General features: G+C 36.3%; 5 protein-coding genes across 8 annotated transcripts; 4 read left to right on the forward strand and 1 right to left on the reverse strand.

The window, feature by feature from the left end:
• Window positions 600–5078, forward strand: LOC105159579 (protein IQ-DOMAIN 32-like). The gene is made up of 6 exons (XM_011076690.2): window positions 600–898; window positions 1275–1586; window positions 1674–1901; window positions 2469–2552; window positions 2668–4273; window positions 4695–5078. Exons 1-6 carry the CDS (start codon window positions 815–817, stop codon window positions 4712–4714), a joined length of 2334 nt encoding a protein of 777 aa, XP_011074992.1. The 5' UTR covers window positions 600–814; the 3' UTR covers window positions 4715–5078.
• On the forward strand, window positions 6277–10686 carry LOC105159327 (pentatricopeptide repeat-containing protein At5g64320, mitochondrial). Of its 3 annotated transcripts, none has more exons than XR_847588.2 (3): window positions 6277–6472; window positions 7317–9923; window positions 10323–10686. XR_847588.2 is itself a non-coding variant. In XM_011076345.2 (2 exons), exon 2 carries the CDS (start codon window positions 7462–7464, stop codon window positions 9634–9636), a length of 2175 nt encoding a protein of 724 aa, XP_011074647.1. In that variant the 5' UTR covers window positions 6277–6472; window positions 7317–7461; the 3' UTR covers window positions 9637–10313. The 3 variants fall into 3 exon arrangements, 1 of the variants encoding a protein (XP_011074647.1); XR_847587.2 differs by having other exon boundaries at window positions 7317–9936; window positions 10323–10602; XM_011076345.2 differs by lacking the exon at window positions 10323–10686 and having other exon boundaries at window positions 7317–10313.
• LOC105159328 (zinc finger CCCH domain-containing protein 6) lies at window positions 11028–15849 on the forward strand. Its single transcript, XM_011076347.2, has 4 exons — window positions 11028–11365; window positions 13671–13880; window positions 14318–14442; window positions 14573–15849. Exons 1-4 carry the CDS (start codon window positions 11306–11308, stop codon window positions 15603–15605), a joined length of 1428 nt encoding a protein of 475 aa, XP_011074649.1. The 5' UTR covers window positions 11028–11305; the 3' UTR covers window positions 15606–15849.
• LOC105159330 lies at window positions 16155–18642 on the forward strand. Its single transcript, XM_011076350.2, has 3 exons — window positions 16155–16284; window positions 16485–16869; window positions 18362–18642. Exons 2-3 carry the CDS (start codon window positions 16513–16515, stop codon window positions 18389–18391), a joined length of 387 nt encoding a protein of 128 aa, XP_011074652.1. The 5' UTR covers window positions 16155–16284; window positions 16485–16512; the 3' UTR covers window positions 18392–18642.
• Window positions 18815–23016, reverse strand: LOC105159329. Of its 2 annotated transcripts, none has more exons than XM_011076349.2 (7): window positions 22756–23016; window positions 21596–22213; window positions 20778–20965; window positions 20061–20284; window positions 19736–19935; window positions 19277–19402; window positions 18815–19183 (listed from the first exon to the last, which is right to left on the reverse strand). In XM_011076349.2, exons 1-7 carry the CDS (start codon window positions 22909–22911, stop codon window positions 19085–19087), a joined length of 1611 nt encoding a protein of 536 aa, XP_011074651.1. In that variant the 5' UTR covers window positions 22912–23016; the 3' UTR covers window positions 18815–19084. The 2 variants fall into 2 exon arrangements, with proteins under 2 accessions (XP_011074651.1, XP_011074650.1); XM_011076348.2 differs by having other exon boundaries at window positions 20778–20971; window positions 22756–23015.

Genomic DNA, 24138 nt, shown 5'->3' on the forward strand with positions numbered 1-24138 from the left:
AAGAATTACTAAATATTTCATGATATTTTTTTAAACATCTTATAAAATCTTTGAAATTTTAAAATTCAACCAACACCTCTAAATATATAATCACCTTGCAATATTTTGCCTCTTTTATTTTAATTAATTCCTTTATAATAAAATAATGCATAATTTATAAGGTAAATTGCAACGGGATTTTCTAAAGTTTTTATCATAATTAAAAATATCCCACCATTGTTTGAAATTACAAATTCTTTTTGGAATCAATGATCGTCTAATAAATATTTTTCAACAATGGCAGTCACGAAGTATATTTGTGGACAACTAAATTTTTAGGTGTGTATTTATAATTTTTTAACTACTGAAAAAATAATTGTAATAATGATAAATCTCAAGAATTCAATTTTAATTTACCCTAATTTTTAATGATACAAACCCTTTGAACCTCAAAATTTAAGTCTAATTGTCCATTGATTGAATAGTTTTGAAGAATTTATGACAATTTCTCCGAATTGAAAAATAAGAGAAATTAAATATCCACGTCACACGAAAACAAAAGAAATCTCCGGGCTATATGCATGAACGTGGTCGGAAGAAGTGGAAGCGAACCCCAAAAAGTGAGCTAGATTTAAGGGGAGATGTTGAGTCCGCGACCGCGTTCCCTTCAGTCGCTTCCAATTTCCAACGACGAACATAAGATAACTCCTCAGTACGTATGTATATGTGCGCTGTGTTGCTGTTCAGTGTAGACTCTAGCATTTAGTTCGGGAAGAATAGAGTGCAGAGAGAAAGAGGGAACTAAGGAGACAAATATTTGTAGAGAGAGGAAACAATGGGAAAACCAACTGCATCATGCTTTAGGATCATCGCCTGTGGAAGTGGCTCCGTCAACCATCACGATCTCCAATCGCTTCAAGTACTTCTCCATATATTTATTTATTTGTTAACGCGATCAATTTCGTATGCTTTTCTTGATGATTTCTGTATCCAATTTCGACCCTGCAGTTTGAATTGTTGTTCTGTATGGTTTGAGGTTGTGCGTATTTGCTTGGAATCTGCATTTTCTCGTTTGTCTATTTTTGGACGGTAGAGTTTCGTGATCATTAATGCAGCTGGTTTTGTGGCTTACTTTTTCCATTGATTTGGTTTGCATGTATTTTGAATCGTTTTTTCTTCTTTTATCTGATTTATACGGTACAAAACATTTTCTTTTCTTTGTTCATGCAACTCTTTGAGCCTGGATGACTGCCTATATCAACTATGATCCCTTCTTAATCTTTTTGAACTTGCAGAGCAAGGCTTCAAATGATCGGCATGGATGGAGTTTTCGGAAGAGATATGCTGGACGTCGAGTCTTGAGTAAAAATGTCATCTCAGAATTACCTTCATCTGCAACCAATGAAAGCTCAGAATGTAAGTCTAACTTGATTGTTCCAGTGAAGACATCTGCAATGCAATTGACTAAAGAGAAGAACAAGTTGTCTGCTCAATTGGATTTGGATCTGTCAGATGTAATAGCTGCCACAGAAGATGACTTTAGATCAGATGCAATCCTCAATGAGTCCAGTACTATCATAATCCAGGCTGCCATTAGGAGATGTCTGGTAGGTCTCTATACCATGTGATAGTTCTTAATCTTTTAAGTTAATTAGATGTATTCACGTCATTCTATTCTTTTTATGCATTTCCAGGCTCACAGACTGCTACTGAAGCAGAAGAAAATAACTAAATTGCAAGCTGTGGTACGGGGATATTTAGTTCGAAGGCAGGCTGTTGGAACTCTTCAGTGTGTTCAAGCGATTGTCAAAATGCAAACTCTTGTAAGAGCACGCCGTGCCCGTCTACTTGTAGAAGGGTCAGGTAACTTCGAGAAGAAGAAGGAAAACAGTGGAAAGGACAATCTCAGCCCGACACCCTTGGTAAAAACATTTACTTGACCTTTTAATATTCAGCATTCTACCCCCAAACTCCAATCCACCTCTCAATGATTATATTGTTTGTTTTTATCTTGTAACAAAGATTTGGAATCTTTATTCCTGTCAATTGTTGGCAGATTCATCACCAGAGCTGAATGTAGGAGGGTTCTAGATATTTTGTTTTGACAGCGTAGTTGAATCCTAAGTCAATCTTGAATATTTATCAGCTTCAAAAGATGCACATATATCCTATAAGTAGGGAGGTTCAAGAGCACTACTCTAGAAAAGCTCGCAATGATAATGATTTTGAAAAATTTTAAGCGTTCTAATAGTTTGTTATTACCTAAATTTCCTGAGGGGCAAATGAAAATTTTATGCTTTAAAGTACTTCGATTGCTAAGGACTTCATCCTCATCCTCTCTGCTGCACTTGATCTATGTTGCTTATTTATATGAGTGAGTGTGCTGTCTTCATATATGATGGAAGAAGGGCCAGATAGTGTGGTTTTCGTACTTTCTTGGTATTTACTTCTATATTTGATATCTTCTCATCCTGATCTCTTCATTTCAGAGAAGCAAAAGAGAAGCCAAATCAAATGAAACATACACTTATACTTCCACAGAGAAGCTACTTAGCAGTAAATTTGCTTGCCAGGTAAAGGGACATGGATTGCATGGTTTTATATTCTGGTTTATGTTGACATATTATTTTCATACTTTATGTGGAGTGATAGACTTATTTGGACCTTGACATGTCGTCTTAATATAAGCTTATGGAATCAATACCAAGGACCAGAAGTATTAACATTAAATGCGAACCCTCAAAACCTGACTCAACCTGGAATTGGCTTGAAAGATGGATGTTAGTTTCATTGGCGGGTAAAGATGAGCCCCAGGAATCTGGTTCAGCTGCAGAGCAGCATGGGGAGGAAGATTCTAACGGCAGCCAGGATATTTTGGGCCCATCTAATGAGTCAAGAGACTTCAGTTCTGCTGCAGCACCATCAGCTGAAACATCTGAAGATGAAGACAATTTAATCATTTGTAATGCAGACAACTTATACCTCCATGCATGCTCATCAATCCCATCTGCGTTGTGCCATCACAAGTTAAAGAACATTGATGAATCAAAATCAAGATATGAGGTCGCACAATCTGGTTGTATCGAGATTGAGAAAACAGAGTTATCAAAGGTGGAAATGAAATATCTCCCAGAAGAAGAGGAAACAGGAAACGAACAAATTATACGCAATTCACATAAGTCTTCCCTCCAGCTACCTGAAACGGATGCAAAGAAGTTTTCCCAGGAGGCAAGTAATCCCAGTTTTATTGCTGCCCAGTCAAAATTCAAACAACTGAGTTCAGCTGTCACATATGCAAAATCGACATCTTTAACCAGTGGCGATTCGGGAGTTGCATCCAGTTTTGGTAAGGTCTCCGTTTTGACTGATCCACCATTCAGGTCTATGGAGATTGGCATGGAGTACACTTCCATTTCCAATGCTTCTGCTGTTCAAGCTGCTGGCTCTGAATGTGGTACTGAACTTTCCATTTCATCTACCCTTGATTCACCAGATAGGTCAGAGGCTGGAGCTACGGATCTTCTAGAGGTCCAGAAAAATTTGGATGCAACTTACCACTCCAGAAGCCGAGAGAATTTAGATCTTGAAGCCAATGAGAAATATAGCATACTTGAAACTGAACTGTCATATGCCAACATAAGTCAGTTGGAGAGAGATGAAACTGTTGATTCAGCTGCTAGTGAGTGCGGTCATTTTGTTATTGCTGCAGACTCAACTCCAGCTCAGAAAAAGCTAGTAGCAGATGAAAGCAACCTGCATGTGGAGCTAGGTTCTGATGCAAGCCACCAGGTGCACAAGTCATCACCTGAAGCATCTCCAAGAAGCCATATGACCTTCCCTGAATCTCAAGCAACACCTTCTAGCCAGGTTCCCGTCAAACCCAAGGAAACCAGAGGTGAAGAAAGTGAGTCCAATAGCAAGCATATATCTTCATCAGCTGATAAAAGATTCCCTTTAACTCCTAATCATGATTCCGCTTCACGAAGTAGCCTGGAGCATAGAACTGGAAAGAGGCTGGATTCCTTTGTTTTAGCAAAACCTGATCATGTGGATCAGGAACTAAGAGATAGCAGTAGCAGAACGTCTCTGCCAAGTTACATGCAAGCAACTGAATCAGCAAGAGCCAAAGCAATATCAAATGGATCTCCAAGATCAAGTCCAGATGTGCCGGACAAGGATACCTACATAAAAAATAAGCACCCCCAATCTGGAAGGCAAGGATCTCCACATATTCACCGTCCCCTGTCTCAGGCACAGCAGAATGCAAAAGGAAATGGTATCCATTCTCCTCAAGGTACTAATCAAATTTTCTTTCCATATAAGTTTGTCCATACAATTCGTGCCCAACTCCATATAACCTAGCAACCATGCTTTTTGATAGTATTCTTTTGTTGAAATATTATGGCTTTAAATGATTCGGAAATTGAACTCATCGGGGAGCAAAGAACTCTGGATGTCATATTAATGTGTTTGTGATATTTACCATACACATTATGAATTTTCCCATTTAACATAATGCATCTCTTGCTTTTCCGAATATATTTACTGGGAACCAAACAAATCAGAAGGCACCGACTAATGGAGCTATGTAAATGTACTGCTGATGTGGTTTATTCCCAATTCTTGCATAGTTGTATATCCCAATTGTTCTTTACATCACTTTATATTAACTTTCTCGTGTGTGAACTTATTTCTGGGATTTGTACTTGATTCAGAGTGGAAGTGGCGGCATTGAACTCTAATCTTGTGACCTCAGCTGGTGATATTCGACTAGTCCCTGATGGATATTTCTGACTTTTGGCTGCTTGTCCTATTTGTGTTGCAATGTTTGCATGCAGAAGAGAACAGACTATGCATCAGTATTGCATTTTTGCTTTTGGAGAGCGATGTAAAGACAGTGAAGTTGCATGTAAATTGCCATATCGTCTATTATTATTATTTCTTTTATTTTGTTTCTTGAATCTGTCTGAAAGTTACGTTTTAGTCTGGCAGCTTGATTGTAAGTTAAGTTGGCCGCCTAATATTATTTGCTTTGAGACGCTTATTTCGAATGAAATGTGAGGAGATACGTCCGGTTTTAATGAAATAGGTTTGTTTGTATCTGGACAATGGATTTCAAATTTTTCAACAGAATTCACGACCTTATTCTTATCAAATTGTTCAAAGTTTTAATTCTTTTAATTCTCGCTTAAATTTTAGTCTGTAGATAATATTGGATATTTGATATATATGTGTTACATTATTGGTTTTTTTGTGGAAAGAAAGGATAAAGGATGACTAGAATCAAGTCTACATATTATTTCTTTACTTTTGTTTTTAAATAACTAGACACTGTGGCATCCAGTATTTGCGGTCATAATTTTATTTTATTAAAATTCATAATTAACTTGTTTCTATATATTAAAATTTGTTATTATCTCATAACCTCACATGTAAAAGCTACTGATAACTCTTTTAATGCATTAATTGTCAATCAGCTAAAATCTAAAACTTTTGTATAATACATATTATAGCAGCAATGATTATATTGACATTCAAAATAAATAATATTATGTTATTTTTAATTAAATTAATGATAAAATTAAACAAAAGTTAGTAAATTTATTGCGAGTGCATTAATTTCACGGAATTAATTTTTTTAATGCATGTTAATTCAATATGAATTGAGAAGTTAAATATGTTCTACATTTTTTGTATTTAAAAAAAGTTGATGTGAGTGGTACAAGAACTACCCTTTTATACCTATAAAATCCCTTTGCTTTATAATAGTATAGGTAACCTTCAAGGTAAGTTGTTTAATTTCATAATAAATAGTTAGTAAAAAATTGGTTCACAAACTAATATGTGTAAGTTTGGTAAGACTCTATTTGGATTTGATAGAAGGATTTAAATACAAAATTTAAATGAGTTTATATTACTAAAAATTAAATTTCATTAATATTCAACAAATGCAATTTTAAATTTAAAATTATTCAAAAAAATTTAAGAAAGATTACGAGAAATTTAAACTCACAACTTTAATTTATAATATTCTCTCATCGCATATTAAATTTTGTTATTCTGTTAAAAAAAAATATAATTTCAATCAATTAATTAATTAACTTATACTAATAGTGCATAAATGTTAAATAAAAATAATAATTACTTTTCAAAATTCATTATTAATTAACTGTAAAAATTTAATCAAGCAATAATCATATAATTAGATAAATAATAAGAAAAAGGTTGTCCATTGCTACTCAAATGACCCATCGAATTAAAAAGGAAATAAGTAATTAAATATCAGAAACCATTTTTTCTATTTTCTCCTGTGTTTTACCTCACTCCGATTTTTCTCGCCAGGCAGCTCTCTCCACTCCTGCCACCGCCGCGCCACCTCCACCCCGGCAAATACATTCCGACCTCAAATTTCCCGTCGCCAATCCTATGGCTGTTAATTATTAGAGGATTGCAGAAGTCAAAGGAAGTTACTTCGGCTGCAGTTGGGTTATAGGTAAAAACTTTTGTGGAAATCATTACTATATCCTATTTTCAGTTCTATGTTTCCGGTGTATTGGAAGAAGAATGATTAATAGAATTAAAAGGTTCAAAAATAATTAGATGAAGATGAAATTCTATGTAATTTGTGGCAAAAAATGCAGAGGAAATTAGTTGGTAATTTGAACCTGAAGTAGGGAGGGCTTTTTACCTGTGTGGCAAAGCAACTTTTCGCAGTAGTAAGAATTGCTTGATGCAAGTAGTGGTCATTTATAAATTGCAACTGGAGCACGGCAGTAAGTTGAAAAGATAGGAGGATAATTGAAGTAAGTGTATGCAGAGCATCTTATTATTAGTCACTGACATGGTAAAAGAACTTGATCGAAATTTTCGGTTGCCGAATAAGAGATAGAGAGTTCAATAATTCCTCTTTCTCCTAGTCCATTATAGCTGAGTGGATGTGTGTTGCTGAAGTGAGGATCTTGAGATGGTTTGATAGGTGGTAACCAGAGTAGAAATGAAAATTTAAACGGATGCAACCTGGGAAAGGAAAGAAAAAATTCAAATTTTTCAGAAAGAATGCTTGGCATTTGCTAGTAAAATGATAAAGGAAATTCAAATGTTGATGCCATTGTTGCTAATACACTGACCATGATACCCTGGTTAATGGTTGAGACTGGTTTACAGTGACATTCAAGTTGAATATGCATAGGATGAAATTTTCTCAACTGGTAGTTTGTTCTTCAATATTTTTCAATTCTTGCCTCCTATACCAATGAAATCTTTTCTGCTAAGCAAATTATTTAACATCCTTCTTTCATTTGTATGGCGTGTAATTCATGAAGAGTTTTGGTTCTCAGTTTTAGGGGGAATCTAGAGCTATTGGAATTTGATTGAGGAATTATATCTGACATAAAGAGGGTGACTTCAATTCTGCTCTGTTAGTCATCTGACTCTATGTTTCTATGGCGATGACCTGGAATCTCTCAGCTCCCCAGTAGAGTTATGCTGCATAGATCAAAATGTTGGTTATGCATTTCGCAAAAGCTACATTCATTGCCCAAGACTCTTACTGTTTCATTTTATGCATGTGGGATTAATGAAAGTTTTGCCCACAGTAATGCTAATAGTAGTTATGGACCAGAATCTGAGACTGAATGGGAGAGATTGCTTAAACCCTTTGATCTCCAAGAGCTGCGGAGATCTCTCAATAAAATTACTCCATTTCAGCTGAATAAATTGCTTCAGCTCCCATTGGATGTACCCACATCAATGGAGTTGTTTCAGTGGGCTGGTAGCCAAAATAGCTATCGTCATTCTTTTGATGTGTACTATACTCTTATTGATAAAGTTGGGGCGGCGAAAGAGTTTAAGATCATCGACAGATTGTTATTGCAGATGAAAGCAGAAGGAATAGTTCCGCCAGAGTCCATTTTTATTATGATCATGAGGCATTATGGAAGAGCTGGTTTGCCTGGTCAAGCAACTACACTGCTTTTTGATATGAGGAGCACCTTTTCTTGTGAACCCACATTTAAATCCTATAATGTTGTCATAGATGTTCTCTTAGCTGGTAATTGTCCCAAAGTTGCCCCAAATGTTATCTATGAGATGTTGAGTAAGGGCATCTCACCTACTGTCTTTACTTTTGCTAGGGTAATGAAAGCACTTTGTATGGTGCATGAGGTTGATTCTGCCTGTTCCCTCCTAAGAGACATGACAAAGCATGGGTGTGTACCGAATTCAATAGTTTATCAGACTCTCATACATGCCCTGTCTGGTGCTAACAGAGTGAATGATGCTTTGAGGTTGTTGGAGGAGATGTTTCTTATGGGTTGTACACCAGATGTCAATACATTCAATGATGTCATAATTGGCCTTTGCCATGTTGATCGTGTTCCTGAGGCTGCCAAACTGGTTGATCGGATGCTTGTTCGGGGTTTTGCCCCTGACACTATAACTTATGGAGTTTTAATGCAAGGGCTATGCAAAACAGGTGAAGTAGACAAAGCAAGAGTGCTGCTGAAGAAAGTGCCAAATCCTAATGTTGTTCTGTTCAACACTTTGATTAATGCATACATCACAAATGGTCAATTTGAAGAAGCAAAAACTGTAGTAGATGAGAGTATGGCAAGTATGGGTTGCCAACCGGATACTTATACTTGGAACATTTTTATTCGTGGGCTTTGCAAGAAGGGGTTGTTATCCTCTGCTCATCAAGTAGTAGATGAGATGTTGCTCAAGGGTTGCCAGCCAAATGTGATAACATACACCATTTTGATTGATGGGTTCTGTAAGAAAGGCCGGTTAAAGGAAGCTGAAGGCATCATAGAGGAGATGGCATATAAAGGTCTTTCACTAAATACAGTAGGATATAATTGTCTAATCTCGGCTTTATGCAAGGATGGACAAGTACAAGAGGCCTTGGAGCTTTTTAGAAGCATGCGGAGTAAAGGATGTAAAGCTGACATTTATACCTTTAATTCCTTGATATATGGGCTAACCAGAATTGATAAGATGGAAGAGGCACTATGCATGTTTAGAGATATGTTCCTTGATGGAGTCATTGCTAATACTGTAACCTATAACACGCTGATTCATGCTTTCTTGAGGAAAAGGGCAACCCAAGAAGCACTTAAGCTTGTAAATGATATGCTATTCAGAGGATGTCCTCTTGACAAGTTCACTTACACTGGCCTTATAAAAGCACTTTGCGAAGATGGAGCTCTTGAAAAAGCTTTGGGCCTCCTTGAAGAAATGATTAGAAAAGGAGTAACTGCTAATAACTTGTCTTGCAATATATTGATCAGTAGCTTATGTAGAGCTGGCAAGATACAAAATGCACTTGAGTTTCTAAGAGAGATGATTTACCAAGGACTGAAACCTGATGTAGTCACGTATAACAACCTTATAAGTGGTCTCTGCAAGATGCAACGGATCCAGGAAGCTTATAACTTGTTCGAGAAATTAGAAAGCGAAGGGGTCCGTCCGGACACCATCACTTACAACATCTTGATTGGTTATTACTGTAAAGCAGGCTTGTTTGAGCAAGCCTATGCACTTCTAGATAGGGGAGTGGCCAGTGGGTTGACACCCAATACTGTGACTTGGCATACACTAGTTACAAATCTGATAAAAAGAGTAATGAGGAGAGTTGAGTCTTTATCAGATCTCAATTAAGATGGAATAATTGGTTCGGGATGCACCATGTAACTTATATTCTTTGCTATAAATGAAACAGGAATTGCTCCATTGGGGTCTGTGGGTGTTGCAATCTTGTGGTTCCTGTTCCTCTCTTGCCTATTGTATTATTGTTTATTGAGTGCATGACGTGGTATAACTCACCCAGGATAAATCCTCAAGCACATGTACCAATTCACCAGTGAGCACTCAAAACCATACATCAAGGGATGTTACAGACCGCTGATCATTTCCAGCAAAATCAGTTAAAGGATGCATCTATTTAGGTAGTGACTTGAGGTATGCACTTGTTATATGTTGTTTACTTGTTCCATTGTGGGAAGGAACCCGAAATTGTGGATGAATTCTTTTCCGGAAGTTCAGAAGTCATCTTGGCACAAGCCATGTTGTATATGCATATTAATTTGACATGGTCAAATGTAAAAACCAGCAGTTGATGGTTCCAGCTTTGTGAATCGTTCCTCATACTGAAGTGATGACTAAATTAGAGTTAAATTGGTTAAACTATCAAACTTATGCAATTGCTGTTAATAGTCCTCGTCATAGTTTAGATAAGTTGATACTTTCCCAAAAGTTAAGATCCTTTGGATCTATACACATCTGACACTTGGATTTTGCTGTGTTTCATTAGTTAGATGTCTATCATGTATGCTATGTCTTCTCAGGAAAATGGTTGAAATGAAGATGGGAAATAATTGGGAATGAACTGACTCGATACTTAGCTGGGAATGTGAAGAACAGGTAGGAGAAGATCCTCTCATTTCAACTTGTTGATTTATTATTTTGTATGAGAATGAGGCCTGAGCTGGAGCAGAAGATATCAAGAATCACTGCAGCAAATGATAACCTAATTGATAAATATGTTGAGTGATATTCAAAGTTGTCACTTAGATATATTTTAAGTAATAATAATTTTGATTTTTTTTGGTGTGTAAATTATTATTTTTATTATAACAATATAACTATAGTGATGACTGATTATATTATTGTCACTACATATGGTTTTTAATTGTGTACAAAGATAATTTTATCCAGGATTATTTTGTCAGTAAGTACTTTGGTAACTGTGTTTACACAATAATCATCATTATTAAAATCATAAATTATTATTATTTGATAAATATAATTAGTGATAATATTAATATCGTTAATTAAATTAAATTAAATGTTATCAAGAACACTCAAATATAGAATAACATTAATTAAATTAAATAAATTTAGAAACTAGTCTAATTTGAAAAAGAAATAAGTAGGGCAATCGAATTCCTTTGCAACTTATTTTTATGAGTGAGGTATTCAAAATAAATATGTAATGTGCGTTCGAAAATTTAAAATATCTATTCAAAGTTATATATAGAAGACCGAAAAGAGAAGACTTCCATTACTCCAAGCAAGAGAAGGTGAAAAGGAAAAAGAAAATTAGAGGCACCTATCTAGGGTTTCTTGGATCTCTCCTTCCTTTCTCGCTGCGAATTCGCCTTCGCCCAATTGAAAAGCGATCAACTAAACTAGACAGAAAATAGGCTTCTTTTTAAGAGTTTGCGGTACCGGAAGTCGGCGATTTGATTGCTAAAAAGCGGTTGAATTTTTTAAGATATATCTATATATTTGAGAATCCAACCGAATCGAATTTATTTGATTTGTAAAAATGGGAGGATCGCAGAAATCGAAAACGGTTACTTGGGCTTCAGATCTTAATCTTTGTCAGGTAAATCTTCATAAAAATTCTTAATTTTCTTGATTATGTTGAGATTTTAACCAATTGTATCACGGAGTTCTGAGTAAGTGGAGAGGAATGAAATTTGGGGAATAATTAATTCTATGAATGGGTTGAATGAAAATGGTTTATCCATTGTTCTTAATGGCATTTCTATGCAATCCCGTCACGGGTTAACTGCAAAAAACTATCTCACTGTTGATTAGCAAAGATTAATTAATAGGAAAATATTTGATTCTAAATGGACCTTGAGAATTCAAAGAGTTTCTCTTCTGCTTCAATGCGTGTTTTCTCAATCCGAAATTGGTATCGATACTAGTTATAATTACTTGAAACTTTGCAAGTGAAAAGGCCGAAGGATAAATGCAAAAGTAAAGAGTCTTTACTTTTGTGAAATTCAGAGTTGTTATCACTATTTAATGTTGATTACAATCAGACAAAAGTTAAAAAGTTGATGAAGTTGGGGAATTGCACTCATTGAAAAATTAATGAAGAAAAACTCACTTGGTTCACATATAATTCAAGAAAACTGAAACGATTGCCTCCTTAATGAGACTCTGGTTCCCAGGTGAAAATTTACAGTTCTAACTGTTTGTTCACATGCTGCTTAATGCAAGGCTTTAAACGGAGATAACCCGTCTCTGTTCAACTTTATTTGCCAAGATTACTAACATTGATTAGTCTTCTAAGTAACTGAAACCTATTTCAGAACCATTACTGCTTTAACCTGAATGGTTACCCTATCTGGATGTAGTTTCGGATGTGGTACAGTTGGTGAATTCAGAGAGCTTTTTAGTTCATTTGAACTTGCTGTTTATTTTTGCTTTTCCAAGTAGTTAAACATCTGTGGGTTTGAGTTCTAGAACATAAAAGCTAAATATTATTTGCCAGCATTGTCTGTCGTATGGTCTTTCCGCAGTTCACAGGTGGCCATTGTTTTTTCATTGATTAGGTGCTCCTCCCGCGATGATATACTCATTTGCTGGATTCTAAAACTAGAAAATTTAAAATTCTCTTGACAAACTGTATATTTAAATGGCCATGTTAGTCGTCTTTTCTAACGTTCAATATGTATTTTTTGTTCTATGTCATAATACAATTGCTCATAAAAACTTGTTGAAACATTTCAAAATGTTATGTTGCTCTATTTGATACATGATGGATGACATTGACAACTGACTGAATACTGATCTTTCTGTTCTTCTGGAGTGGAACAAGTCTTTTAAGGTCTAAGATAAGAATCTGATTTTCATTATAGTCCGTTCTGTGCTAGGCTGGGCTCCTGGAGTGTGGTATAAATTGTTAAGCAAGTTTGTTTCTTGGTTGTATTTGTGGGAGTTAGACAGTAATCCTTCCTTTGGCAACCATCAGATGAGGTTAGTTTGTAGCTTTCTACTGAAATTGTAGGTCAGATCTGTTTTAAGTGAAAGACGTTCTTGTGATAAGTTTTGATCTGGCAATTCATTCAGTCATTCTCACTAAACGAATTTCCAAAATTCAGTTTTATGGGCACGAACTCCCATCTATTTAATTTATTTTTTTACTTTTATTTTACTTTTTAAATTTGCAATCCTGTTTTAATTGTTAACATTTTGGAACGTGGGATATGTATTGTAGGGTTCAAGAACGTGAGTGAGTTAATACAATTAAAGTTTATACCCTCCTTTGCATTTTAAATGCCCTTTTGTCTCATTTTGTCCTTCAGGTGTTTTTTCTTATTTTAATTTTGTCCCTGGAGTTCTTGCTTCTAAAGGTTCCTATTTGTTGAAGTTTCAAGTTTCCTGTAATACCCTTCTGAAGGTTTAAGCGAGTCAATATTTTTGCATGATTGAATGCATTAAATTAGTGGGATATCCTGAAGGGAAGATAATAAAACTGCAGGATGACATAATTTTAGTTCTCTTGCTTGAGTTTTGAGTGGAGGCAAAATGGACAACAAAATAGGCTGGGGAAGTACATGTAGTAACTTTTGATAGGTGAAGTTTATTGAAATACATGAAATGTACAGTCAGTCGATCTTCCTCTGTTGTTTATCCCTTTCCGTTCCACATGAGCCTGTGAAGCTTCAGTTTTCACATTGTTCCCTTGGTTGTTAAATTAAGAAATGAAAGACCAGCAACACATTTCGCTTATTCTCTTTTTCCCTTCTGGTCTTCTTATTGTTCAAGTGGCCTATGGAATATATCTCATCTAAGAAATAAAATACTTGTCTATATTCAGTTTTTGACTTGCAGATTTGTTTATGACAAATTCAGTCTATCTGTCTATCTAATAGCTGATGCCTTTTTGTTAGCAGGTAAAACTGTTTTTGTCAGAAGAGTCTCCTTCACAAGTTGGAATGGGAAGTGAAGACCATCTCCAGGCAAAGGCGTTATGGTCACTCCAGTCAGGTGGTATTGGGCTTGATGACAGTTTGCCTCCAGGCTTTGAAGAAATCCAGCCTGCAAATTTGTGGAGACTCAAGTTATCTCAAATACCCTTGATGAAATGGAGGTGCCCTCCCAGAGTATGTGTATGCATTATTGTGATCTTGTCTTTCTTCCTAAACTTATCAGATGCAAGTAGACATTAGGCATATATATTTTAACAATCCCACACTTGATGCTTGACCATTATAAAGTTTGCTGGAAGGGGGTGGTGATGCAGTCGTCTAACAGTCGTTGCCATTAGATATTACTTAGTCTATTTCTCAGTTTCTTCTGATTTTTATTCCACTGGTCTTTTGTGTCGTGTGGTGGTACTATGAGAAAAAACTATAGTTTTGACTGTTTTTTAAATGTTGCCATGAGACAAATCTAGGCCTTTTGTCCCTTTTGTCTTGCATCATTATAGACATATTTACTTGCAAGGTGGGGAGCAACATGAGAAACTAAAATTCGTCACATGATTGTAATGCTTATATGTACTTATACACTTTGGTATTCCGTCTTTTCTTGTTTGCAGTCTGAAGTAAATAGTGAATGGCGAGTCGTTGCTGGTGAAGAGAGCGAACAAATGAAAGCCCAGAATCAACGTGAGATGAGAGTATTGGAAGCAATTTATCCTCGTCCATCGGCTATCCCCCCAAAGTGCGATACTTAACTTTTCCTTTTCATTTCTTTACCATCTTTTGTGGTAATTAGGCTATATATGAAAATTGCCTGTATCTATTCTCAATTCTTGTTTGTAATAAATATTCTGCTTTTATTCCTTGTCCAGCCCTGCTGTATCAGTGGATGTGCAAGACTCAATTGATAGTGACCTAAATACCCCTCTAATTCCCGTCACACCAATTGAAGACGATGATGCTGCAACGGATGCATCACTTGGCTCCCTGACAACAAATGCTAATCCCATGATCTCACAACCCCAGCATTTACTGGGTGGATTGTTTTCTTCTCAATGCAATGGTAGTATCAATCCTTTTAACAATCGAAATTCAGCAACTGTTATGGAGCCAGGTATTCTAGCAGCTGCCCAAGCTGCCTTGTCCTCCATCATCTCAAAGAGTTCTAACAGTGAACAAGGAAGTTTGATTGATAGTGACTTGCTCATAAAAATTCTGAGTGACCCGGAAACCATTGGGCAACTCGTTTCAAGTCACAGTGCATCCTCCAGTGCCCAAAACGGCCCCCCTTCCAGCATGCACAGTACACCATCTCCTAGCATTCGGAGTATGCCAACCATTGGAGTGCAAGAAGTTACACAAAATATGCCATCCACCAGCACACAGTATATGCCCAATTCAAGGTCACTGCCTCAGAGTCCATTCAATCCAGTCAACATAAGAAGAGATCTACCCTCTGCTCACTCTTCGGCAAATGGGCCTTCTTATCCTCCTCAAACAAGAACAGGATCCATTCCTGATTTACGGCCATCCATACCAGATGTGATTTCAGCACGGGCGCCCTCTCCTTCTCCAAGAGCAATTCCTGTGATGAAGGATATTAACTATTATAAGAGCCTTGTTCAGCAACATGGAGCAGAAAGGCGAGACATTTTGCCACAATTTGCTCATCAAAGCAACCAATCAATGGGAACAAGTCGAGAACCTTCAAACTTTATAAAACCAAGAGAATCAAAACCAAGGATAACAAAACCCTGCCTTTTCTTCAATAGTTCCAGGGGCTGCAGGAATGGAGTTAATTGTGCCTATCAGCACGATACATCCTCCCAACAAAGGGTCAATGGTATTCCGGAGGTTCATGGAGCAAAGAGAGTGAAATTGGATAGAGGGATCACCGGTACATAATTGTGGAATTGGGATATATGAATTCTTTGTTTACAACGGCTTATTCCCAGCTTTTTTCTTTGTCTTCGCAGTCGAAATAATTTTAATTTTTTTCCTTGTGTTTTTTGGGTTTTTTCATTCTTAATCCAATTTATGGGTGTTAGGTTACATTTTCTCTCTTTGAAGTCCAAAAATTACACCAACCAAATAGAGTTTGAGCTTCAAATTACAGAGGGAACAAAATATATGAACCGTGAATATTTGCAAAATAAATATTAATGAAATGCAGAAATCAACTCTAAGAACCAACTAACAAGTTTTATTGGAGCTGGTATGCAGGTGAAATGTTATAAAAATCGAAACCATGTATATATAAATATCGGTACTTGAATTTTGGTTAATTAGAAGGAGATTTATTAAATTTCTCCAAAAAAAAAAAAAAAAAAAAGGAAGTGTATATATTAAGGAACTATATTCCGGTGTCCAATTTTGTTAATAACGTGGTACATTAGAATCAAATGCCAAAGTGGCTGGCTCTAGTGTAGTCCAGTCCAGTCTTGCAAATCAAATGAAAACAAACAATACAAAAACAAGGGAACTATAAATCAAAATTCTGCTTGCATCTGCATATAAATCCCCCATCTTTCTTTACAGTTCCCACCCCGTCTGAGAATTGGGTCTTTGCTAAACCCGGAGGGAGGTAGGACAACAGAAACTAAGAGCAAATAATGTTGAAGTTCCTGTCCAAGGTTAAAATTGAATTCAATGCGCTGGACCCACGGTTAGCCTCGTGCATGGAGTTCTTGGCGCAGTGCAATGCGCGGAAGGCCAAAGAGTCCAATCCCAGTTGCCAGGTCCAAGTCAAGCGCCGCACCGACGATTTCCAAGATCACCGGGGAGGTAGGACAACAGAAACTAAGAGCAAATAATGTTGAAGTTCCTGTCCAAGGTTAAAATTGAATTCAATGCGCTGGACCCACGGTTAGCCTCGTGCATGGAGTTCTTGGCGCAGTGCAATGCGCGGAAGGCCAAAGAGTCCAATCCCAGTTGCCAGGTCCAAGTCAAGCGCCGCACCGACGATTTCCCGCCCAAGATCACCGTAACTTTCGTCAACGGCGTCGAGGAGACCTTCGACGCCACCTCCACTCCGGCCCAGCACATCCGCAACTTGATTCTCGAAAAGGGTCAGTATCTCGAGACTGAACAGATGTTTCGCGAAGCTGGTGAGAAGTGGCCTGTCGTTATCCCTGACGTAGAGCTGCAGCAACCATTTACTGGGATCAAGGTAATAGATTTATTGCCTATTGTGCTGGGATTTGTTCTGATTGAATTTGCTTTATGCTAAGTTGTGAATGGTGAATTGTGTCTAATAGACAATTCGTCGAACATGTGTCTCAGGTTTTTAGTTGAAGATTTGGTTTCCTAGAGATTTTATTTTCTGACCAATTGAGTTTCATTCTGTCGTCTTTATGCTGCGACTAAAAATGGGGTTTAACCAATTGATTAACCAATATGTAATGAGCAAAGGCCACCCTGCCTGCAGTTTGATGGTTTGGTTTATAGCTTTTTATCCTGGGAAAAACGAGAGCACAGGGGGATTCACATTTTTTATTTTAGAAGTCTCATTAGTTATTTTAAGGCAATTTCATGAGCTTGGTTTGCCCCATCTTCTCAGCAATCTTGAATTACTCTGAGATTGAGATCATTGATAGCAAGACTTAGACATGCTGTTTGTCTGATTTGAGGTTTTGTGATCAAAATAGGTTTTTGTTATGTAGCTTCTCAAGTGCTACTTAGCTATAAAGGAGCAAACATGATTCCCATCTTCAGGCTAGGACAGAGCAAAACACCATGAATGAGCCCAAAAATGGTTTTGCCTCCTAGGTAACACTAGAAAAAGTTTAGTCCGAAGGATAGGGCTTGTCCTGGAAGAGATTCATGGCACGTGTCACATGATTTGGATCCAATTTGTGATATAGCCTTAATATAGTGTATACTCTCTATGCAGATAGAGTTGTAAATTCATGATTGATCATTATCTCCAGAAGACATTGTCAAATTGTCATTTCCTTTGTTATTAGTTTGGGTAGCTGACATCTAGGTGTAATAAGTTCTGTTTAATTGATTTATTGGCTTTTGACTTGGTGATATAACTTTTCTTATGATTCTTTAAAGCCTTTTTTCTCCATCCCATGACTTTGCCCTTTTGGAAGATTCGGTGCTCAATGCATGATTAAATGGAATATATAAAATGAAGTTTGATTTTTGCTATTTGGTTTTGCATATGGATGACTTATGCAAACATTCCTTTTTCAGTTGAGCTTTTCTTCACCAATATAACATTCTGAGTGTTCCGTCCTTGCTTTAATACATGTCAAAGAGTTCTTTTCTTTCAGAAACTCTCATCTGACCTTGCTTAGAAATTTGGATTATGACTGGTTAAGTTCATTATGTAGATTCAAAAGGTTAGGATCTCATCTTCTAGAGGTAATAAGCCTCAGTTGTGATCAAGTAGCAATCCGCTGTAGGTACTCCGTTTGGTTGATATAAATCTAAGAAATTTATGTATGTTTTTTAAACCTGAAGAAGGTTTCTTCAGGTTCTTATTTGAGTGAGGTATTGTATGATCCCATTAATTTATTTGAGAATGGGGGGGAGAGAAAATTGTTTCTGTAGTAATACGTGGCTATAGTTGACTACATACTTTTAACTAGTTTGGTATTATATTGGCAAGTATTCTTCCACTTCATTACTTGTTCATTTCTATATTTTTGCAGCCAAGGAAAGCAGAGGATAAGCAGCAGTGAATTGCCATTCAGCTTGTTTGAATCAGTTTTCAGTGACAAGCAATTAAATAGGCATAATCTACAGAACTAGTGGCTGGCATGTTTGTTCTCCTTCATACGGACATGTAAAATTCTTGCTTGTTCCTTTATTAGACCCTTTTAAGGCTGAATGGTAATTTCTCTCTGCTGGGGAATATGTTGTTTAGCTGTGGACTTAGCAGGATATATTTTTCCTGTAATATTTATGGTTTGGTTTGAATTGTCACAAGTCATCTTTTGGGCAGTTTCTTTTTCCTGTTAGGGTTGATGCACATCTTTTTCTGGCAAATAGTTTATATGATGAAGCCGTGCGGAGCATTTTAGCTTCAGTTTTAGTCATAGTAGATTATAATTGGCGTGCAAAACTCACTGCAGCAGTTACTGCATAATATAAAAAATGACTAATTTTGCGTCTCAAGAGAGGACAAACACATTCTTTATTCATACATATCAGTCTGCTCAGGGACCTTACTATTACATACAATCAAATGAAAGAAATTGCAAACCATGACAGATTGGCCCCAACTGATGAGTTCCCAAACAACTGGAAAGTGATGTTGGGTTTCAGAAGTTAAAGCATATGGCATCCACAACAAAGAGTCTTGGTGATACACGTATTTACAAGGCCGTATATTATTGTCTATTTCATAACCAGATGTGATTCAGGAAACTTAATTATCGATCTTCCCGCCTAACTGCATTTGGGTTAGACATCATATCCATCATCATCTTCTCGGGCGAATCTTCCCAATTGGCAAAAGTTTTCAGGTCAACCTGCAGAAATTTAGACAAAAAGTGCAAGAAACAGCGACATCAATACCATGTAGCTCAAGCAAAGATGGTGACCTCTTGCAAAGATTTGGATACCTTTCGTCTTTGCTCCGTAAAAAGTTCTTCTCGCTTCTTATAAGAAGCTTGAATTTCTCGAGCAGTTCTCCCTCCTAATCCCCATGCTTCTACTTCTAATACTGAGGCTTCAACTGGCAAGAACCCCTGTGCACACATGAATTCAGAGTTCTAAATCATCACTCCTCAACCCAAGCTTGAGCACTGTTTTGTTGGCATGAGAATACTGAACTCCAAGATTTCTATAAAGGAGATAATAGAATGTCCAGACAAGACAGTATCTTTTCCTCTTTTTACTTTAAATACCAAACAAGATGCAATCATAAAGTATGTCCATTCTTGAGGTCGGTTCAGGCAGATAGGAACATATGGATATACCATTCATGGTACAAGAGCATAGGGATGGCTATTTATTTTTACCAATAAGAAGCCCATGAATTCTTTTCACACATTGCAACTCTAAGTGTACATACGTTATACCTGGTTGGGGAAAAGGGCGCCATGTTGATATGTTTTATCAACAGCATGGTGGCGTATAGTAACTCTACCGAAATCCTCATCCATATATATTCTTTCATTTCCAATGGATCCACCAAATGCAACACCCACTGGTTTTGGATGAGCCTCATACACCCTACCAGTTGGATGCAAATGGCTATAGACAAAGTTTTTCTCTCTTCCTGCCAAAATAGTAAATAGTCCATCAGTTCCAATCTAGATGAGCATAAGAAACGATTACCGGAGCATGACAAAATAAAATAAGGAAAGAAAAAAGAAAAACAAGATTACAACTCCCTTGACCCACCGGAAGATAATAATGCATGAAAGACTGGACTTAAAGCATACAGATTGCCAGAAGTTCCATAAAATAATTCCTTATTTTCAAAACCCTGATGAGTGAGTGCACCAATGATCCATCTCCTTGTCTTGTTTTCTTCCTCACATGCAGCAATAAGTAGAAGCAATGGACCGTTGTAGCCTTCGATGTTTGACCAAAATCGGTTGAGACCTTTCCCATGAACAGATGACCTGCACGCTATTCGAAACAGACCCTCTAAGCAATGATACAATCTGGACAAAGCAGCTAATTTATTTGGTAATATGCGTTGTTACTGGTATTCAAGATATTTCTACGAGAAACCATTGCTCATATTAAGGCAGCACCGAGAGTAGGAAAATAAACCACTGAAACATACTACTGATAATTAGGCAGAGCATAAACTAGTAGTAGTAAGTTACTATCATCACATTAGAATATCATATATCAGAAACTTTTGATTTACAATTTGGCCAAACCAAAATGACAGAACTCGAATCTGTTTGTATTAGATCAAAATTTTAAGACTTGCACTGAGCAACAGTGTATGAATACAAATTGAAACAGTTAAAACTGTAGATAAGTATGCATACAAGCAGCTTTAAAAGGTTAATGAAACCAAAAAAGTGGAAGTAAACAAGTCTGGGAAATAGATGTGGTCTATGTGCTCTTCCACCAACAGGAAGACAAGAGAGCGGAACAAACCGATAAAGTAGGTTTTCATTTATTTCACCAACTTCACTTGCAAAACAAGCTTTTGATATCTCTTCATATATAGGACCTCTCAAGGTGAGTGAGATGGCCCATGCCGTTCCACGAGTCAAAAGGGTAGTTTCAGAAATTGCTGATGAGGAGCTTTCATGAGAAGAAGAGCATGATGGTTCAGATTTGTCCTGCAACTGATACTTATAAGATCAGCAAACAGAATTTAATCCAAAACACTTGCCAAAAGCCAGCAATACGATCCTCGGAAAAGACAAAATTATAAAATATCCATCCTCATTTAGGATTGCCATAGACTGAGAAGGCAGCTACGAGAAGGAACTGTCAGTACCCACTGGCACACCCACTCACTGCACCCAACTCACAGCGAGAGATACTAGTGCACCAGCACACAATGCTGCCCCAGCAACAGAACTACACTTTGACTTCTCTAGCCTAGGGCCAACAAATGATGCTTGGAATGCACCCTCATTATCAGTAAATAGTTTTTGACACAGTGATAAGCACTTGCCCCACAATTTGTACTCCATATCATTTATTATGGCGTGTGTTTCTCTTCATTTTCTTCATGGCAAAAGGGGTAGGGATTGAAAAAGCTAGAGGTAAGGAAAAATAAGTTTTTGCATATCCAAAGACATCCTATGAAATGTCACATTTCAATCATCTTCATTTTTCTCCACAATAGTAACAATAATATTGCACAGTTAAAAGATATCTTGCATGACTTTTAATCTGCAATAACAGCTTACTGTAACAAAAAAACAAAATTATTTGATGGATGGAAGGAAGAATTGTAGTACCTCATGTGTTGTGAGGCAGCAGAGTCTTGCATGGACAAATTGTTGAAAGCAATCAGCAAGGTGTGGTACAGTTTTCAAGGCCCATAAATGAATTTTAGCAGCAGGCAATTGAAAATCTAAGTCTGTAACAACAGAATCCCAATAGTCCAATTTAAGACTATCTTCAGCAGATGATTCAATAGCTGATAATACCAAATGAGAGACATCCGGAAGCCTGCATTCCCCTTTTTTCTTCAGTGTATTGGATCTCAATATCCTAGAATCCCATGAAAATATCCAACAAATCCAAAGAAGCATAAAAATATCACGTGGAGAATACGACCCACTAATCTTACAATCATCATCGTACAGCTCAAATTTCACATCAACTGGAAGTCCAGCTTTTGAACATGTCACAGAAAAGACTCTGAATAAATTATTGAGCAAAGCTGAAGCAACTGTCCTCGCGCAACACTTTGTGTACCCTCGCAAGAACTCAATCCAATTCACTCCATCTTTATCAGCCACAAAAAACAAGTCAACTATTATAGAACCCAGATGATCAAACAACAGCGGAAACTCCTTAAAGACAGGGCCTCGTTCAGACTCCAAGCTCTCAAAACCCAAATCAAAACATTTCTGGACAAATACAGAGGACAAGGAGAGTCAATCACATTGCATGATCAGACAACTATATGAAACGAATAAATAAACTGAACGTGTCCAGCGTCCAAGCACAAACAAAGAAAAATTAATTACTGAAACTCCATAATAACTCAAACAATCCGGAAGTAAAATTATGCTTGCAGAACCTGTTCAAATTTAGCCAATCAAATATTAAGACTAGAAAAAAATTTTGACCTTTTATCGAAATATGAAAAAGGAGATACTTCACTCCAAAATCACAATATTTCAATACATAAATTCAGTACACTAGACCACAGACGTTTCTTAACTAACAAACAAAGCTGCAATCTTGAGCGTAACAGTCAACTACAAGCAAGAAAAATATATCTTGGAATCAAATCCGAAAATCACATAATCATCACCAATTCGCTAATGATCAAAACATATAGCTCTTTAATTTCATGATAATTCATGGAAATAACAACTCAAACAAAGGGATTCCAATGTTTCCATTTTCTTTCCCTTTTGGGCCGACTGTCTTGTTTCTGAATTACCTGTAGAGAATGAATAGGAATTGATTTAGTTTGGGGATCAGATAGAAGAGAAAACGCTTTCTCTAGAGAAGGGAGGGCTCCAGTTGATGCAGCCAGTGATTGTACTTGGCGCAGCTCTGGTGATACTTGTTGCTCCGTTGATGATGATTGCCCCATTGTCTTGATTGCCAAAAGGTTCCTCCGCTTTCTTTACTTTATTGACGATGGATGATAAGAGTTCTGGAGTTTTGAAGATGGGAGCTATCCTAATCAAATACTTTAACATAACAGATTAACCACTGAATTAATTTCCTTTTTTTCCATGTGTTCATCCAATACATCCAAATATTAAAAACAATAAATTATAACAATTGTGGATTTAATTATTACATCAATATAATTATAATTATAATAATTCACGTAAAATAAAATAACCATTCATTTTAATAAATAAATTACAGTTACAATAAATAACATAAAGCGGGACAATCAGTCTATTTTTATCAATTAGAAGCTCCGATCATTTAACTTGTTGGAAATTATTACGTGGATGAAATTAGAAATTTTGAAATTATTTTTTTATTGAATGACATACAATAAGAATGTCTAGCTACGTAAGTGACGACTAAATCACATTTTATGCTCTTCGTATTTTGGGTAACATTTTAAAGACTATAGTCACAAAACGTTGGCAATTAAATACCATAATTTATTTATTCTGTGCAATTTTTTGAATTTTATCATTCTGAAGTTCTCTAATCATAAATAATTATTGAATTATAGATTATAATTTAGCACCACTTTAGCAAGAGTCTTAAATTACCATCCTATTAAACACAGGGCACCGATTCCCTTCAACTGTTTATTAGGAGTTTATGGGCTTTTTGTGGGCTTCGGCCTATCTACTTTCACTATTCGAATCATCCCCGTATTCGGTTATTCTGTTGAGTTAAATGAGGCCCATATACATTTACGTTTCAATCATGAATATCGTGAATCCCACTTAACTATTTATTTAAATAAATTTGTAATTCTTAAGTATTTATAATCCATTACAATATTATAAATAATTTAATATTGGACAATATACGCGTTGAGCATATAGATTCCATCTATACTATACACTAAATAAATTATAAAATATTATAACATTCCTTATTGTTCATCTGATGTGTCGTTTAGATTTAATTTTGATTTATTGTTATTTTAATTAAAATGGTCATTTAAAAAAAGAAATTGTGAAATAAAATTTTATTTTAATATATAAAGAAAAAAAATAGGAATATGTAAATGGCCAATTTTGTGATCAATGATATTTTAGCCTAGAGGTTGAGTCTAAAGCTAAGAGTTTATGAATAAAGTTGAGATAGATTTAAGTTTTGTTGAACGTCTAAGTATTATATA

The sequence above is a fragment of the Sesamum indicum genome, linkage group LG3 (genome assembly GCF_000512975.1).
Source record: "Sesamum indicum cultivar Zhongzhi No. 13 linkage group LG3, S_indicum_v1.0, whole genome shotgun sequence".
NCBI lineage: Eukaryota > Viridiplantae > Streptophyta > Magnoliopsida > Lamiales > Pedaliaceae > Sesamum > Sesamum indicum.

Excerpts from the sequence above, each read along its gene's own strand:
- LOC105159329 (XM_011076348.2), bottom strand. The coding sequence starts at position 22,911 with ATGGGGCAATCATCATCAACGGAGCAACAAGTATCACCAGAGCTGCGC. Across the intron at positions 20,285-20,777 it reads AATGAAAACCTACTTTATCG|GTCATCTGTTCATGGGAAAG; the intron begins GTTTGTTCCGCT and ends AATAGCGTGCAG. Across the intron at positions 19,936-20,060 it reads TCATGCATTATTATCTTCCG|GAAGAGAGAAAAACTTTGTC; the intron begins GTGGGTCAAGGG and ends CTATTTTGGCAG.
- LOC105159328 (XM_011076347.2), top strand. The coding sequence starts at position 11,306 with ATGGGAGGATCGCAGAAATCGAAAACGGTTACTTGGGCTTCAGATCTT. Across the intron at positions 11,366-13,670 it reads CAGATCTTAATCTTTGTCAG|GTAAAACTGTTTTTGTCAGA; the intron begins GTAAATCTTCAT and ends TTTTGTTAGCAG. Across the intron at positions 14,443-14,572 it reads CCATCGGCTATCCCCCCAAA|CCCTGCTGTATCAGTGGATG; the intron begins GTGCGATACTTA and ends TTCCTTGTCCAG.
- LOC105159579 (XM_011076690.2), top strand. The coding sequence starts at position 815 with ATGGGAAAACCAACTGCATCATGCTTTAGGATCATCGCCTGTGGAAGT. Across the intron at positions 2,553-2,667 it reads GCAGTAAATTTGCTTGCCAG|CTTATGGAATCAATACCAAG; the intron begins GTAAAGGGACAT and ends TCTTAATATAAG. Across the intron at positions 4,274-4,694 it reads TGGTATCCATTCTCCTCAAG|AGTGGAAGTGGCGGCATTGA; the intron begins GTACTAATCAAA and ends TACTTGATTCAG.
- LOC105159330 (XM_011076350.2), top strand. The coding sequence starts at position 16,513 with ATGTTGAAGTTCCTGTCCAAGGTTAAAATTGAATTCAATGCGCTGGAC. Across the intron at positions 16,870-18,361 it reads AACCATTTACTGGGATCAAG|CCAAGGAAAGCAGAGGATAA; the intron begins GTAATAGATTTA and ends ATATTTTTGCAG.
- LOC105159327 (XM_011076345.2), top strand. The coding sequence starts at position 7,462 with ATGCTGCATAGATCAAAATGTTGGTTATGCATTTCGCAAAAGCTACAT.